General features: G+C 46.8%; 2 protein-coding genes across 7 annotated transcripts in view; one reads left to right on the forward strand and one right to left on the reverse strand.

The window, feature by feature from the left end:
• Positions 1 to 6,313, reverse strand: part of timm23b (translocase of inner mitochondrial membrane 23 homolog b (yeast)) — a 13,560-nt gene extending 7,247 nt beyond the window's left edge. For 2 of the 4 annotated variants that reach the window (XM_076286371.1, XM_076286375.1), the window contains exons 1-6: positions 5,763 to 6,291; positions 5,564 to 5,622; positions 3,770 to 3,863; positions 3,414 to 3,498; positions 974 to 1,032; positions 476 to 586 (exon numbers count right to left, since the gene is read on the reverse strand). In XM_076286371.1, coding sequence (XP_076142486.1) covers positions 476 to 586; positions 974 to 1,032; positions 3,414 to 3,498; positions 3,770 to 3,863; positions 5,564 to 5,622; positions 5,763 to 5,868 — 514 coding nt within the window. In that variant the 5' untranslated portion in view covers positions 5,869 to 6,291. Of the gene's footprint in view, positions 1 to 475; positions 587 to 973; positions 1,033 to 3,413; positions 3,499 to 3,769; positions 3,864 to 5,563; positions 5,623 to 5,762 lie in introns of all 4 variants that reach the window. The other 2 variants (XM_076286373.1, XM_076286374.1) reach the window with 2 other exon arrangements.
• Positions 6,314 to 6,644: 331 nt separating this feature from the next.
• Positions 6,645 to 12,569, forward strand: LOC143124673 (uncharacterized). Of its 3 annotated transcripts, none has more exons than XM_076286376.1 (2): positions 6,645 to 6,835; positions 8,485 to 12,569. In XM_076286376.1, the coding sequence occupies exon 2, from the start codon at positions 8,598 to 8,600 to the stop codon at positions 10,176 to 10,178; it is 1,581 nt and encodes a 526-aa protein (XP_076142491.1). In that variant the 5' UTR covers positions 6,645 to 6,835; positions 8,485 to 8,597; the 3' UTR covers positions 10,179 to 12,569. The 3 variants fall into 3 exon arrangements, with proteins under 3 accessions (XP_076142491.1, XP_076142492.1, XP_076142493.1); XM_076286377.1 differs by lacking the exon at positions 6,645 to 6,835 and adding an exon at positions 6,951 to 7,958; XM_076286378.1 differs by lacking the exon at positions 6,645 to 6,835 and adding an exon at positions 8,006 to 8,339.
• The last annotated feature ends 1,422 nt before the right edge of the window (positions 12,570 to 13,991 follow it).

Here is a 13,991-nt window from a genome sequence, read left to right on the forward strand (position 1 = left end):
CCAGTGGAGTGAAGCCAGAACTGGGGTGATATGTTCACGTGTTTTAGTGCAGGTGAGGAGTCGGGAGGCTGAGTGTGGGGAGCGCAGCTTGAACCGCATGTCTGTGGTTGTGAAACAGCCTTGCGTCTCACTCAGTCTTACTCAGAGGTGTTGAGAAAGTAACGGGTTCTCTGAAGAGAGAAACTGTTTCAACACCAACCAGAAGAGTGTGTGAGGCCACGGTGCGATCTGACAGCACAGTCCACCATGATGACGGCCGTACCACGGACAACTGAAGGGAATTTATCACACATTTTTCATTCTCGCCACATTTAATTCCTATATTTTATTTTTTAATGTACCATGCTGAAAACTATGCCTGCGCCCCATGAGTGCAGTGCTGTTTACAGTGGCAGCTATATCATTCAACACACTAGCTCAACCAATCAGGTGTGCACGTACACATAAAAGCCCCACCTCCCCGCGCCATTCTCACCTGGTGATTTGTAGAGCACACCTGTCATCGTCCCGGCAACCACAGTGTTGACATCATCCTCAGCTCCTCTGGCTTTCTCAATGACCACTCCAAATACACTGTACAACAAGGCTACACACACAAACACAGAGACACACACACACACACACACACACACAACAAAAACATTGGAACATTACTGAATTACTTATCTGAGTCACTTACTGAATTATTAAATTACTCACACAAACAGATATGCACGCATACACACACACACGGTCGGAAGAAGGTGTTCTTACCCACACACACACACACGCACACAGGGTGTGAGTCGGAGGAAGGTGTTCTTACCCACACACACACACAGACACACACACACACACACAGACACACACACACACAGGGTGTGAGTCGGAGGAAGGTGTTCTTACCCACACACACACACAGACACACACACACACATACACACACAGACACACACACACACACAGGGTGTGAGTCGGAGGAAGGTGTTCTTACCCACAGAGCCCAGTGTGTTGGCCCAGGTGGCCCCCTGGCGGGTCACCAGGTTCAGGATCCTGGCAAACACACGCACACACACACACACACACAAGAGTAAGATCTCGGCTCAGATCAATTCACAGGCACAGGTCCCTGGACACAGTGAAGCAGACTAGTTTCAGCTCCTTCTAAATGGGGCACATACACACACACACACACACACACACACACACACACACACACACACACACTGACACTCACACACAAACACCTCATAAGTCCACCAACATGGTAGCTCACCCACGTTTCAGAAACTAGTTTTAGTGAGAACTACTTTACACGTTTTGCACGCGTGCGTGCGTGCGTGTGTGTGTGTGTGGTATGTGTGTGTGTGTGTGTGTGTGTGTGGTGTGGTGTGTGTGCGTGTGTGCGTGTAGTGTGTGCGTGTGTGGTGTGTGTGTGTGTGTGTGGTGTGTGTGTGGTGTGTGTGCGTGTGTGCGTGTAGTGTGTGCGTGTGTGGTGTGTGTGTGTGTGTGTGGTGTGTGTGTGTGTGCGTGTAGTGTGTGCGTGTGTGGTGTGGTGTGTGTGCGTGTGTGGTGTGGTGTGTGTGCGTGTAGTGTGTGCGTGTGTGGTGTGTGTGTGTGTGTGTGGTGTGTGTGTGTGGTGTGTGTGCGTGTGTGCGTGTAGTGTGTGCGTGTGTGGTGTGTGTGCGTGTAGTGTGTGCGTGTGTGGTGTGGTGTGTGTGCGTGTAGTGTGTGCGTGTGTGGTGTGTGTGTGTGTGTGTGGTGTGTGTGTGTGTGTGTGGTGTGTGTGTGTGTGTGTGTGTGTGTGTGTGTGTGCGTGTGGTGTGTGTGTGGGTGTGTGTGTGTGTGTGCGCGTGTGCGTGTGTGGTATGTGTCTGTGTGTGTGTGGTATGTGTGTGGTATGTGTGTGTGTGTGTGTGTGTGGTATGTGTGTGTGTGTGTGGTATGTGTGTGTGTGTGTGGTATGTGTGTGTGTGTGTGTGGTATGTGTGTGTGTGGTATGTGTGTGTGTGTGTATGTGTGTGTGGTATGTGTGTGTGTGTGTGTGTGTGTGGTATGTGTGTGTGTGGTATGTGTGTGTGGTATGTGTGTGTGTGTGTGTGGTGTGTGTGTGTGGTGTGTGTGTGTGCGTGGTATGTGTGTGTGTGTGTGGTGTGTGTGTGCGTGTGTGTGTGTGTGTGGTATGTGTGTGTGTGTGTGTGTGTGTGGTATGTGTGTGTGTGTGTGTGTGTGTGTGCGTGTGGTATGTGTGGTATGTGTGTGTGTGTGTGGTATGTGTGTGTGTGTGTGTGGTATGTGTGTGTGTGGTATGTGTGTGTGTGTGTGTGTGTGGTATGTGTGTGTGTGTGGTATGTGTGTGTGTGTGTGGTATGTGTGTGTGGTATGTGTGTGTGTGGTATGTGTGTGTGTGTGTGTGTGTGGTATGTGTGTGGTATGTGTGTGTGTGTGGTATGTGTGTGTGTGTGTGTGTGTGTGGTATGTGTGTGTGTGTGTGTGGTATGTGTGTGTGTGTGTGTGGTATGTGTGTGTGTGGTATGTGTGTGTGTGTGTGTGTGGTATGTGTGTGTGTGTGTGTGTGGTATGTCCATCTGCTGCAGCTTTTGAGAGGCTCAGGTGAGGTCCCGCTGAGCAGACACAGCTTGAGCTCATCACCCCAGTGACCAGGGCAACAGTGACCAGGGTTGCATCCCAATAGTCAGGGCAACAGGGCAAATGGGGCACTGCCCCCTCCCGTGTTGACATGGCCAGTGTTTGACCAGCAGGTCAGACTAACATTGATACAGGTGAGCCTAGAAACAAGTCTGGCTACAGCCAAACGCACAGGTCAACACCTGCACCTGTCCTCATGTTGTCATATAGAAAACCCCTTCACTTACTTCATCAGTGACCTCACCCTTCATCCCTACAGGTTTATCTACGGTTATTCAAATCTAGAACTAAACCCTGACCAAATATGTACATATGTGACACAATGAGATCTTCTGCAGAAACCCTGTGTTGTTAGATATATTACTATTTACATGTGAACTTAAATAACTTCAAATGTAAACGTCACAGCCTTTTCTTGTTCAATTGAGATCTGTTAGCTAGTACATGCCATGTTTCCACTGTTTGTGATGGCAACTTCCACTCACTACATTGCAAAGCATTTGGTTGCATGAAAACGTAAACCATATTTGTGTGGCAGAGTTTGAGTCTTCAGAGAGGGCAGGACTGATGCAATCCTTCAGAGAGGCCGGCCGACAGTGGGGACTGCAACCATGAGGTCACTCTGCCACCTTGTGGTCAAACTGAGTCATACAACAACACTACTTGCTCACAAACCCCTTGGCTTGCTTAAACAGCCATGTTGTGTATTGTCCACTGATGTGAAACAGATATGTGATATAATTATATTTACAAACACACACACAACCAAACTTTTGGAAACTCACTGCACGTTCCGTGGCTTGGACCACGCCACGTCTTTGGTCTCCGCCAACCCCATACGGAGCCCGTTAAGTGCTCCAAACACAGCACCTGTGACACACACACACACACACACACACAAAGGTTCCAAACCAGTGCCTATAGAATTTCACAATAAATACAGTGCATACGGAAAGTATTCACAGTGCTTCACTTTTTCCACATTTTGTTATGTTACAGACTCATCTTAAAATGGATTCAATTATTTATTTTTTCTCACAGTGTTTTGTAAATGTATAAAAAATTCCCTTCAGGTTTCTGACAGAGTGCTTTGGCTCTTTGCTTGCAGGCATAGATGAAGTCCAAAGGGCCATGTCCTTACCTGAGATGCAGCAGCTCCCGATGGTGAAGAAGGCCAGCTCAAAGCGCCCTCTCGTCTTGTTGGCACCCGTGGGCAGAATGAACTCGTCAGTGTCCTGCAGGACAAGGGGCAAAAGGTAAGGGTCCACCCTGGAACCACACTGACTCTGAGGGCTGGCCATGCAGCTGCCATGGCAACTCTGTCCATCAATCAGTCTGTAGCAGGGACGTCAGCATACTATATACTAGGGCTGTCACTTTACGTTCGAAAATCGATTGCACAATCGATTGGACCAAACAACACAAGTTTCGAAAACTAAAATAGGGAATCGATTTTAACCAAATATGAACACTATTAATTTTAAACGAATTAAACAAAATTCACAAACAAGAATATAAGAATATAAAAGAATTCCGAAGTGCAGTAAGCATTGCGAAAGCTAAAAAGAAAATTCCCACCAATTTTACGCACCGGAAACAGCTGTTTCAATCAGCTGCTGTGCTGCTCCGGTTTTGCCAAAAATGGAGGACAACGCGATCAACCTGTGCGACATGAGAGAGAGGAGTGATAGGCCCTAATAACTTGAGGAGTTCGGTGTGGAAGTACTTCGGATTTTTGGTATATCAAACTATGGAGAAGAACAAAGCGGTAGGCTATGCAAACTGTGCAATGGAGTTCTACGTAGGCGAAATTTGTTTGACATTTCTAATCGTAAACACAGCTACGTTGAAGCCTGCAGTAATGTTTGTCACTGATGTAATGGCAGGATACTCGGCTTATTGTTTTTCGAGAATGTAGCACTCCTGTTTGTCATTGTGCACGAATCTTCACGCCAATAAATCATCAGAAATATTGCTGGCTTGCGTCTACAAGCACCCTCTTTACGTTCGTCCTAATGCCTGTTATTTTTTTGTGGATTGGCCTATATTTGGCGTTGAAAATGGAAACGTCTTTAGACATGAAAAATCGATTTTACAATCGATTCCATGAACACTTATGTCTCAATAATCGAACAGGATTTTTTCACAAAAGTGACAGCCCTACTATATACTACACTTCAATTACACTATATACAGTACAGGTCAGCATACTATATACTACACTTCAATTACACTATATACAGTACAGGCCAGCATACTATATACTACACTTCAATTACACGATATACAGTACAGGCCAAAAGTTTGGACACACCTTCTCATTTCAATGTGTTTTCTTTATTTTCATGACTATTTACATTGTAGATTCTCACTGAAGGCATCAAAACTATGAATGAATGCAAAGTTATTTGGCCAACAGATGAATATTTGTCAAGTTATGGCTTGCTGAATATGGTATTCAATTTTTTAAAACAAATAGCAACTTTGAAGAAACTATAATATAAGACATGTTTTCAGTTATTTCCCACTTTTTTGTTAAGTACATAATTCCACATGTGTTCATTAATAGTTTTGATGAATCTACAATGTAAATAGTCATGAAAATAAAGGAAACGCATTGAATGAGAAGGTGTGTTCAAACGTTTGGCCTGTACTGTATGTACTGCTACTTTCCTTACAGTACAACACTGCTACAGTTCAAATACACAATATATATATTACAGCACAAAACTGCTACAGTTCAAATACACAATATATATATTACAGCATAAAACTGCTACAGTTCAAATACACAATATACACTGCTACTTCCCTTGAAGTACAAACCAATTACACTATACACGTTTTGTTACTTCCCTTACAGTACAAAACTGCCACACTTCAAATTAGCACAGTGTGTCCTTGTCAGAATAGCTGTCTGTTTACAGAAACTTACCTGTAAAAGGTATCTTGGATCTACGTTCAGGTATGGCGACAGGGGACTCATGCCGGTCACTGGAAGGGCACCAAATGAATCAACACAGGTATACAAATAAACACTTATGTCCATTGTTATCATTAAAAACAGTTGCAACTATTAAAGCACATATTTCTTATTAGTTCTATACTCGAATATGAAGTCCATAAAGTCTCACATGGAACACCAGCTAGATCCGTGTTGGAGTACCCAGGTGTGGTCCCCCGGAGAAGTCCGGTGAGACCGCTTTTGGACTCTCCTGATGATGATGTGTTGTCGTCCATGCTGGTTATGTTCTGAATGGGTAGTTGATTAGCTAACGACTAGCACTCCGCTGCTCTAACTTAGCACTGTTCCAATTACTTACCAGCTCAGTGACTACTATTATTAGTGTCAGCCAACCACTTAAGATAAATCTATTCCGGTTACTAAAAGCTTGGCTATCAGGATAGCAAGGTCAGAATGAAACAATCTGACCGTTTGTCCCTTTCCAGCAAGTGAAGTTTATTAACTGTGAAGATAAAAAAAAAATATGCTAAATCAGTTAACGATAACGCTTATAGCCACGGAATAACTTAGTTTGCAAGATAAAATGCAGATATTACAGAGAACGGCATGCATTATATAATCATATGTGGCACAATATTGCATCTATACCCTCATACAGTATAACGTTATGGAAAAGCTATGATGACACAGCCAGACGTCCACCTAACATGTTTAGGCTAGTGTTAATGTGTTTTGGACATGTCTGACTGCCGTAAAGCAGTTGCAACATTAAACCAAACGCCGTCAAATCTGACTGGCGCGGCGCGATTCATGCATTTAAATAACACACACATTCTCACCACAGATGTCGGCCATTTCAATGTATATTATATGGTATGTCCACTAAGGTATATACAGTTAAACAAATACGTTTTTTGCTAATTTTATTTTCAGGTTGCAGAGCATTTGCGGCAGCTTTTGCGACAGCACGCGCATGCTTCTTTTACATTTGGCGTAATGCCCAATGACAAAGCAGCGCGAGCTGGCGTTGGAGATCTTTACGCCATACGGAAAAACTGCTGGCTGTTCAGGCCTCTGGGCCGATTGTTTTCTCTGCGTTTTAAAATCAGCGGAGAAACACTAGGGCCGCAAAGAATTGATATTCGCGAAGACATCGGTTATGATCTGGCAGAGGTGCGGCAAAACCGAAACGACATAGATTTCTTCGAGGGCCAAGACAACAAATTTAAGGGCAGAACCACGGTAATTACATCGAATTTGTGGATTATAGATCTCAAAGTGCCAAATGTCGTGAAATCGCTCAACATTTTACAGTAATCTTCCAAGCATCTTGTCAGATTCTCCGAGGGGAATTGTTAACTAGATGCCACAGCGTTCGGTCCCCGAATTCGTGATGAGTGTAGCTGCTATTCATCCCAGCACGCTGACTTGATGGAGAAACATTTACCTTTCACAACACTTAAATGTTCAATTTGTGTTCAATATATTTATAATATATGCTGAATCGAGCCGAATGAAGTCCATATTCCTAGTCGGTTGCATTTCCTTGTTATCCTGCGGGTGTAACAAAGAACCTTCATGCCAAATTTAACTACAAGAATGCCGTCATTTGTTGCAGACTGTTTCTCACAACCCAGTCAGCGTCAGCAATAAGCTAACCGAATGGTTAGATTGGTGAATTGACGTGTTGTGAACGCCGGTTCATGAAATAGACCATTCATGGCTCTTTATCATCTCTGCTTATCATTTAGTTGCATATAGACGAGTCGGAATGGTGGAAGTTTTGCGTGTAATGAATTTGGCGGTTGACTCGCACTGGCGTGTCGTTGAGGATTGACGGATGAGTGCATTGTGGTAGGCTACATTGTCAGTGTGTGATGATGGGCGCAAATTTATGGCGGGCCGATTGAATTGAGGCCCTATTATATCTCGCCAACCAGCTTATGACGAGTGTCTCTTCCGTTTCTTGCCGCGACAAGGTCAGAGTCTTTCCTCCAAGACTAGATACCTCGTCAATCATATTATCATATCAATGCATTTGATATAATTCCTTAGATGCCGCGTTGTTTTTTTCTAATGTAAGCAGTTTTTGACGTGGGATTTTGGTGTTCGGGCGGCCTCGGCTACAACAGCCCTTTTAATCCTTTCCCAGAATGCATTGTGGCTGTCTCGGGTCTTGCAATGTTGTATTTCCTGTTTATCGATGCATCGCTTTGTCTGATGAATTTTGGTCCTAAATACATCAGATATGTCAAATATCATGCGATTAAATACGTAGGAGGGTGGATTAATAAGAATAGCCTGTGAGATTGGTGTTACGAAGACTGCCGGGACAAGACACGGAAAGCCCGCATGCAGCCAGTTGGTACGTCGCATCATCCCGCCTATGAGGAAACTGCCGTCGTTTACCTCATACGGGAGGCTGTCTCATGAATTATTTGACTCAGGAAATTGTTGCTGTGTGGTGTATTAATAGACGATGGCCTATTAATTGTTATCAAAACGTATATTTTTCGACCCATTTAAGTTCTGAAGGAGTCGGTTGACTTGTATGCTTCATCTGAGTGGCGGTTTAATGTAGGTCATGGTGTTTTTCGTCTGCACGCCTGCGTCTGACCGGAACGAATCGAGGGACTGGAATTGTGTTTGTGAATGCCTGGCTCATGGAGTAGAAATTTATCCATAGCTACGATCATTTTGAGATATGCATTTAGGTAACCCTGGCAACATTCCCGGATGTGCGTGGGTGAGAGTAAAATCAACCGGAGATATGCACTAAAACGTTTATGTTCAAATGATCAGAACTTCATACTATAGTGAGTTGTTTCTTTAGTTAGCACATTCGTATCAATTATAACATTTTCTTCTGCTGTTTGTCTTTCCTTCCCCAGACTATTTGTGTATTTTGGGACAATTCACTCAACTGAGGAAGACAACCCCACAGACAGACAGACACACACACACACTCACTCAGAGGCCCAGGGGCTAGCGCTTAGCCGGCCTGATGGAGGACGCAGAGACGGAGCTGACGTCATCGGAGCCTGAGGCCCTGGGCGCGGACTTCATCACCGTGGAGCTGGACACGCAGCCCATCGAGTACGTGGTCAAGTGGGCCGAGGTGGGCTCCAAGTTCACCATCTCGTGCGTGAAGAAGGACTCCGAGGAGGGCTTTGTGCCCGGCGAGCTGAAACCCGAGCCGGACGAGAGCTTCTTCGCCCACTACGAGTCCGTCTACCCAGAATGCATCGTGGAGGAGAGTGTGGAGGTGCCGCCGCCAGACGAGGAGGAGATGCTGGAGGACGGCCACAGCGACTCGGACGACCCGACCGAGCCCGGGGTCAGCCAGCTGGGCCACGATGACGACGTGGACGACGAGGTGATGCCGCCCCCCCGGTGGAGAGGAGGAGGGGGCAGGACCGGCACGCGCGCCCCCAAGGGCAGCGGCTCTCACGCCTGCCACGTCTGCGGCAAATGCTACAGCCACTCGTCCAGCCTGTCCCGCCACGTCCAGACGCACGGCCGTGGCGGAGCCAAGGCCATCATCGCCGCGGCAACCGCCGCCGCAGCCGCCGCCGCAGCCAATCAGCACAAAGAGGAGTACGGCAAGGCCGGCGAGGGCAAGAAGACGCTGGCGTGCAACGTGTGCGGCGTCCGCTGCAACGGCAAGCGCCTGCTGGCCATCCACAAGAAGAGCCACAAGGCCAAGCGGCTGCACACGTGCAATCTGTGCGGGAAGCACTTCAACCACAGCTCCAGCCTGTCGCGCCACCGCCTCATCCACAAGGGCAAGGCCCGGCCCGGCACCACCAGCGCGGGCACCAAGGGCCCCCGTGGAGCCGCAATGGTGCTGCCCGAGCTCAGCATGGCGCTGCCCAGCATGGGCAAGCCCAAGAAGAAGCGCGGGGGTGGGCGGGTCAAAGGTGGCGTGGCGGTCAGCGTGGGCGGTGAAAAGCAGTACCAGTGCACGCAGTGCGACAAGGTCTTCAGGAACTCCACGCAGCTCTCCAAACACCAGGTGGCGCACGTGAGGCAGCTGCTCAACTCCTACACGCAGGACAGCAAAGACCCGCTGGCCAAGTCGTCCGACCTGAAGATCCGCCTCAAGCTGTGCTCGCGGGACAAGCCCAACTACTACACGCTCTGCAAGAAGAACAAGCGCTCCAAGGCGGCGGCGCGTGCCCGACTGGCGGCCGCGACGGCGGCGGCGGCCGCTGCCCAGGCCCAGTCCCGCAGCCCTGACCCCGATCGCCCGTACGAGTGTCTCCACTGCGACAAGCGCTTCAGCAGCACGGGCAGCCTCGCCCGCCACGAGAACAGCCACGCCGGAGAGAAGCAGTACACGTGCAGCATCTGCCGCAAGAGCTTCGTGCGTCTGTCCAACCTCAAGCAGCACCAGCAGACGCACGCGTCCGGCAAGCTCTACTCCTGCCTGCACTGCGGCAAGACCTTCGTCCACTCCTCCAGCTTCTCGCGGCACAAGAAGGTGCACTCGGCCGACCGCGCCGCCTCACAGGGGGGCAAGCAGCGCCAGAGGAGCCGCCCCGTCATCGACGAGACTGCGCCCCTGGAGTCAGACTCTGAGTGAGAGGAGACCCCCAAACCCCCTCCTCTCCACTCTCCCTCTCTTCTTCAGCGGAGTGTGTTTGGGTTGGACTTTTGCAACACTGCTGACAGTTGAGGAAAGGAAGAAAAAAAACAACAAACAAAACAACTCTGTAATTGGCCAATTCTCAGTTCTTTCCCCTCATACAGACCCCCCTTGTTTGCGTATTTGTTTTATTTTATCTTTTTTTTTTTTGTTAGGTTTTGGGACTTGAGTTGGCGTTCTGTGTTTTTCAATGCATCTTGGGTACCATGTGTTTGGACCTCCTTAAACAAGCGCCTGAATCCTACTCTTCACCCCACCCCCATTTTAAATTTGTCATAGCGTATCGTCTGTGTGTGTGTGTATATGAGTTGGCCACGTAGCCATCATTGCAAATGAGTATAGATTTTTTTTTTTTTTTGTAGACATTCCCTTTGTTACTTGGTTGGTTCTGGAAGGTTAATTTATGTTAATTTAAGGATTGAATTTGAATTGGACTGGCGTGTAGGGAACCCTGGTCGTGCCCGGTGAATATTATTATTATTATTATTATTATTATTATTCCCAAAAATGACAACTACCAGAACTTCAAAAAAAGAAAAATGAAAATAGATGAAGAAAAGAAAAAAAGATGTTGAGGGTGTAATGAGTGCGTTTATTTATTTTTGATATGTGTCTGAACGCGGCCCCTCACTGAATGAAGAACTTTTACCATTTGACCTTTGAACTTTTACCATTTCACCTTGTGGCTGCCCGAGGTCACAAGCAACCGTGAAAGTGGGCCTCACTTGTGGCGCCGCCCAGCGGGTCAAGGTCCGGTTTGGTCCGGTGTGCCGTAGCCGGGGCGCACCCCTCCCCGACGTCCACTCGTTTGTTCATAGTGTGTAGCTTCCCACGTCCAGCACCGTTCTCTGTGCGGGTCGAGCGGTCCCCAGACTTAGACCAGTTCACATCCCAGAGTTAACCCATCGGATGCTGGTTGATGTTTCACATCATTTTTTGCTCTTCCATCTCTTTATTTTTCTCTCTGTCTGACTATCTGCATCTCTCCTATACAGTTTTTAAGCTAAAACACAAAGGTTTCTTTCCAGGACTGATCTACCATGACGCTTCTGTATCTGTTTGTGTGTCGGTTCAAGTTGAGTGTGCGGTTTCCGGTTCCGTGTCGATCGCTTGGTTGGTTTGTTAAATCGATCGCCTCCTCGTCCTCGCGTGGGGCGGAGGCTGTGCTGTGGAATAAAATTGGACCTTTGAGAACCTTCTCCTTCCTCCTCCACGTTCTTTTCCAGAGCAGCTCGGTCCGAGTCATCACCACCTGACTGCGCAAACCGCTCCTGGACTCAAGGCGGTTTCCCCCACATCTGCTTACTAAAGAGAATAAAACTTTATTTTCTAGCAGTATGTCAAAATATGAAATCCATTGTACCCACGCCAGGGTTATACAGGACTCTGAATTTAATACTCACATATAGAGAAAATGTGATCATATATAAATATATATATATATATATTTGTGTGTGCATGATGATTATACCATGAGAATATACTTGAGCAAACTGCGTTAGTTTCTTCCCATCGGCTGCGTGTTGTGGAGAAGACTGATGCGTTGAGATGGGCCTCCCGGTGTGTGGGCCGAGCGAAGCTTCCTCTGATGGATTTCTCCGGGAGCTGGCAAAGGATTTCATATTTTCACAGGTGTTGCACTATTGTATGTATAGATGACAAAACGAACAAGCACTACGAACGGCTGCTCTGTGTGTGTGCCGCACGAGGACTACGAATCGCCCGATAATAAACAAACACAAAACGAACTCCTAATCAGGCAGATTTTTTACCGGCTCCCGTCCAGCCAGACCCACACACACACACACACACACATTTGACCCTACCACCCAGGGAAAACAGACTCCATGCAACATTTTATAAAAACTGCAACCCTTCGTCACCTGCAGGTTTCTCAAGTGTCCTCAGCAGCTCTGTGTGTGTGCGTGCGTGCGTGTGTGTGTGTGTGTGTGTGTGCGCGCGTCACCAAAGCTTCCCGGAGCCACCGGCTGTATGTATGCGCAAGACGATAATACTCTCGGTCCCACCATGCCCTGTTCCTGTATCTGCAGAAAATGTTTTCTTCTAGTCTATTCCATGTGTTCCGCTGGTTCCCCTGGGTTCTTTCTGTTGTGGTTCTTATTCCTTCTCCAGTATTCCTCCTCTGAGGGTTCTGCTCGGCCTCAGCGGTTCCTTTGCTGGCAGTGCTGTAACTCCGCCCCCCCCACCCCTCGGATAAAACAGTGCCCCCTCCTGCCCAGAGAGGTGCATTTTGTATTGTGTTTTTCCATTAGAGTAAAACTGAGTTCTGTCATGCGTTATTTTGTAATAAACCATTGATTGAAGAATGCGGTGATGTGTGTGTGTGTGTGTGTGTGTAATAGTTGGCCAGTTTGAGTCTGTACCTCTGGGTTTTGGTATCTTCACCATGCTAAGTCTGTGTGTGTGATAGCGATAATAATCTCAGCTCAATAATCCTCATCCACAGACAGACAAACAGACTGCCTCCATCAGGGTCTGTTACGGCTGCATACCCAGGGTTGGGTAGTAACTGATTACATGTAATCTGGATTACGTAATCAGATTACAAAAATCAAGTAACTATAATCAGCCCAGATTACAATAAAAAAAAATTTGTAATCAGATTAAAGTTACATTGTTGGGGATTACCTGATTACATTTTATCATGCAAACAATGCAACTTTTTTATGATAGCCTAGCTATCTTTTAATTTGACAAGCTTTGGGCTTGCCGGTTTGATCCCTGAGCAGTAGAAAAAATGTGGGTGGGGGAAGTGGTTGAGCACTGCTCTCCCATGCCCACATCCACGGCTGAAGTGCCCTTGAGTAAGGCACCTAACCCCTCACTGATCCCCGAGCGCCGCTCCAGACAGCTCACTGCTCCAGGTTAGTATGTGCTTCACCTCACTGTGTGCTCATTGTGTGCTTCACCTCACTGTGTGCTCATTGTGTGCTTCACCTCACTGTGTGCTCATTGTGTGCTTCACCTCACTGTGTGCTCATTGTGTGCTTCATCTCACTGTGTGTTCACTGTGTGCTCTGTGTGCTTCACTAATTCACGGATTGGGAGACCAAATTTCCCTCACGGGATCAAAAGAGTATCTATACTTATTACTAACTTATTTACTATTGGGGCAGGTCTCTCGGCACACTGCCTGATCTTTTCCTCCAAATCTCAATGTAGCCTCTTGTTTTAGTGTTACCGTTTACTTTGAGAAAGTCACCAGGTCCCCCTGGTTGAAAAACATCCCAAAGGAATAATTTTCTCACCCCCACAATTGAAATGGACATGGTGTCATTTGGGTTTAATGCTTCCTTTTTTATTCCGATCTCAGGCCATGTCCCTGGGTCAAAAAAATCCAGTGAAAGCTAAATTCATTGTCCAGGTGTGCCCTTATAAAGGTTAAGCTGAGTTGTGCATGTTTGGAGAATAGTGATCCATGATCACATCCATGATGACTAAGTGATCAATTTTTGGATGGTGTGAAAATTTCAACCACCAAAACACCACCCCCAAAGTGGAGAATAGCTATAGAGATGTATTAGTTTTGGGTGTTTTTCAGACAATGGGACCTGGTGACCTCAAAGTAAATGGTAATACTTTTGGAGGAAAAGATCAGTTCATTCACACAGGAATGCTTTACTCAGAGCAAAGAGATTTCTTAGATGCAATAAAATAATAAAGAGAAAAATAGAATGAGAATTCTTTCATCAATTCAGTGTAGTGGTGTCTTTTACTTAAGGGACATAT

This window comes from Alosa pseudoharengus, unplaced genomic scaffold (assembly GCF_046254945.1).
Source record: "Alosa pseudoharengus isolate Yale_2024_CS ecotype anadromous, Long Island Sound unplaced genomic scaffold, YU_APseudo_1.1 YU_APseudo_1.1_scf_15, whole genome shotgun sequence".
Taxonomy (NCBI): domain Eukaryota; kingdom Metazoa; phylum Chordata; class Actinopteri; order Clupeiformes; family Clupeidae; genus Alosa; species Alosa pseudoharengus.

What these genes read in the sequence shown, in the direction of transcription:
- LOC143124673 (XM_076286376.1), top strand. Translation starts at nt 8,598, where the DNA reads ATGGAGGACGCAGAGACGGAGCTGACGTCATCGGAGCCTGAGGCCCTG.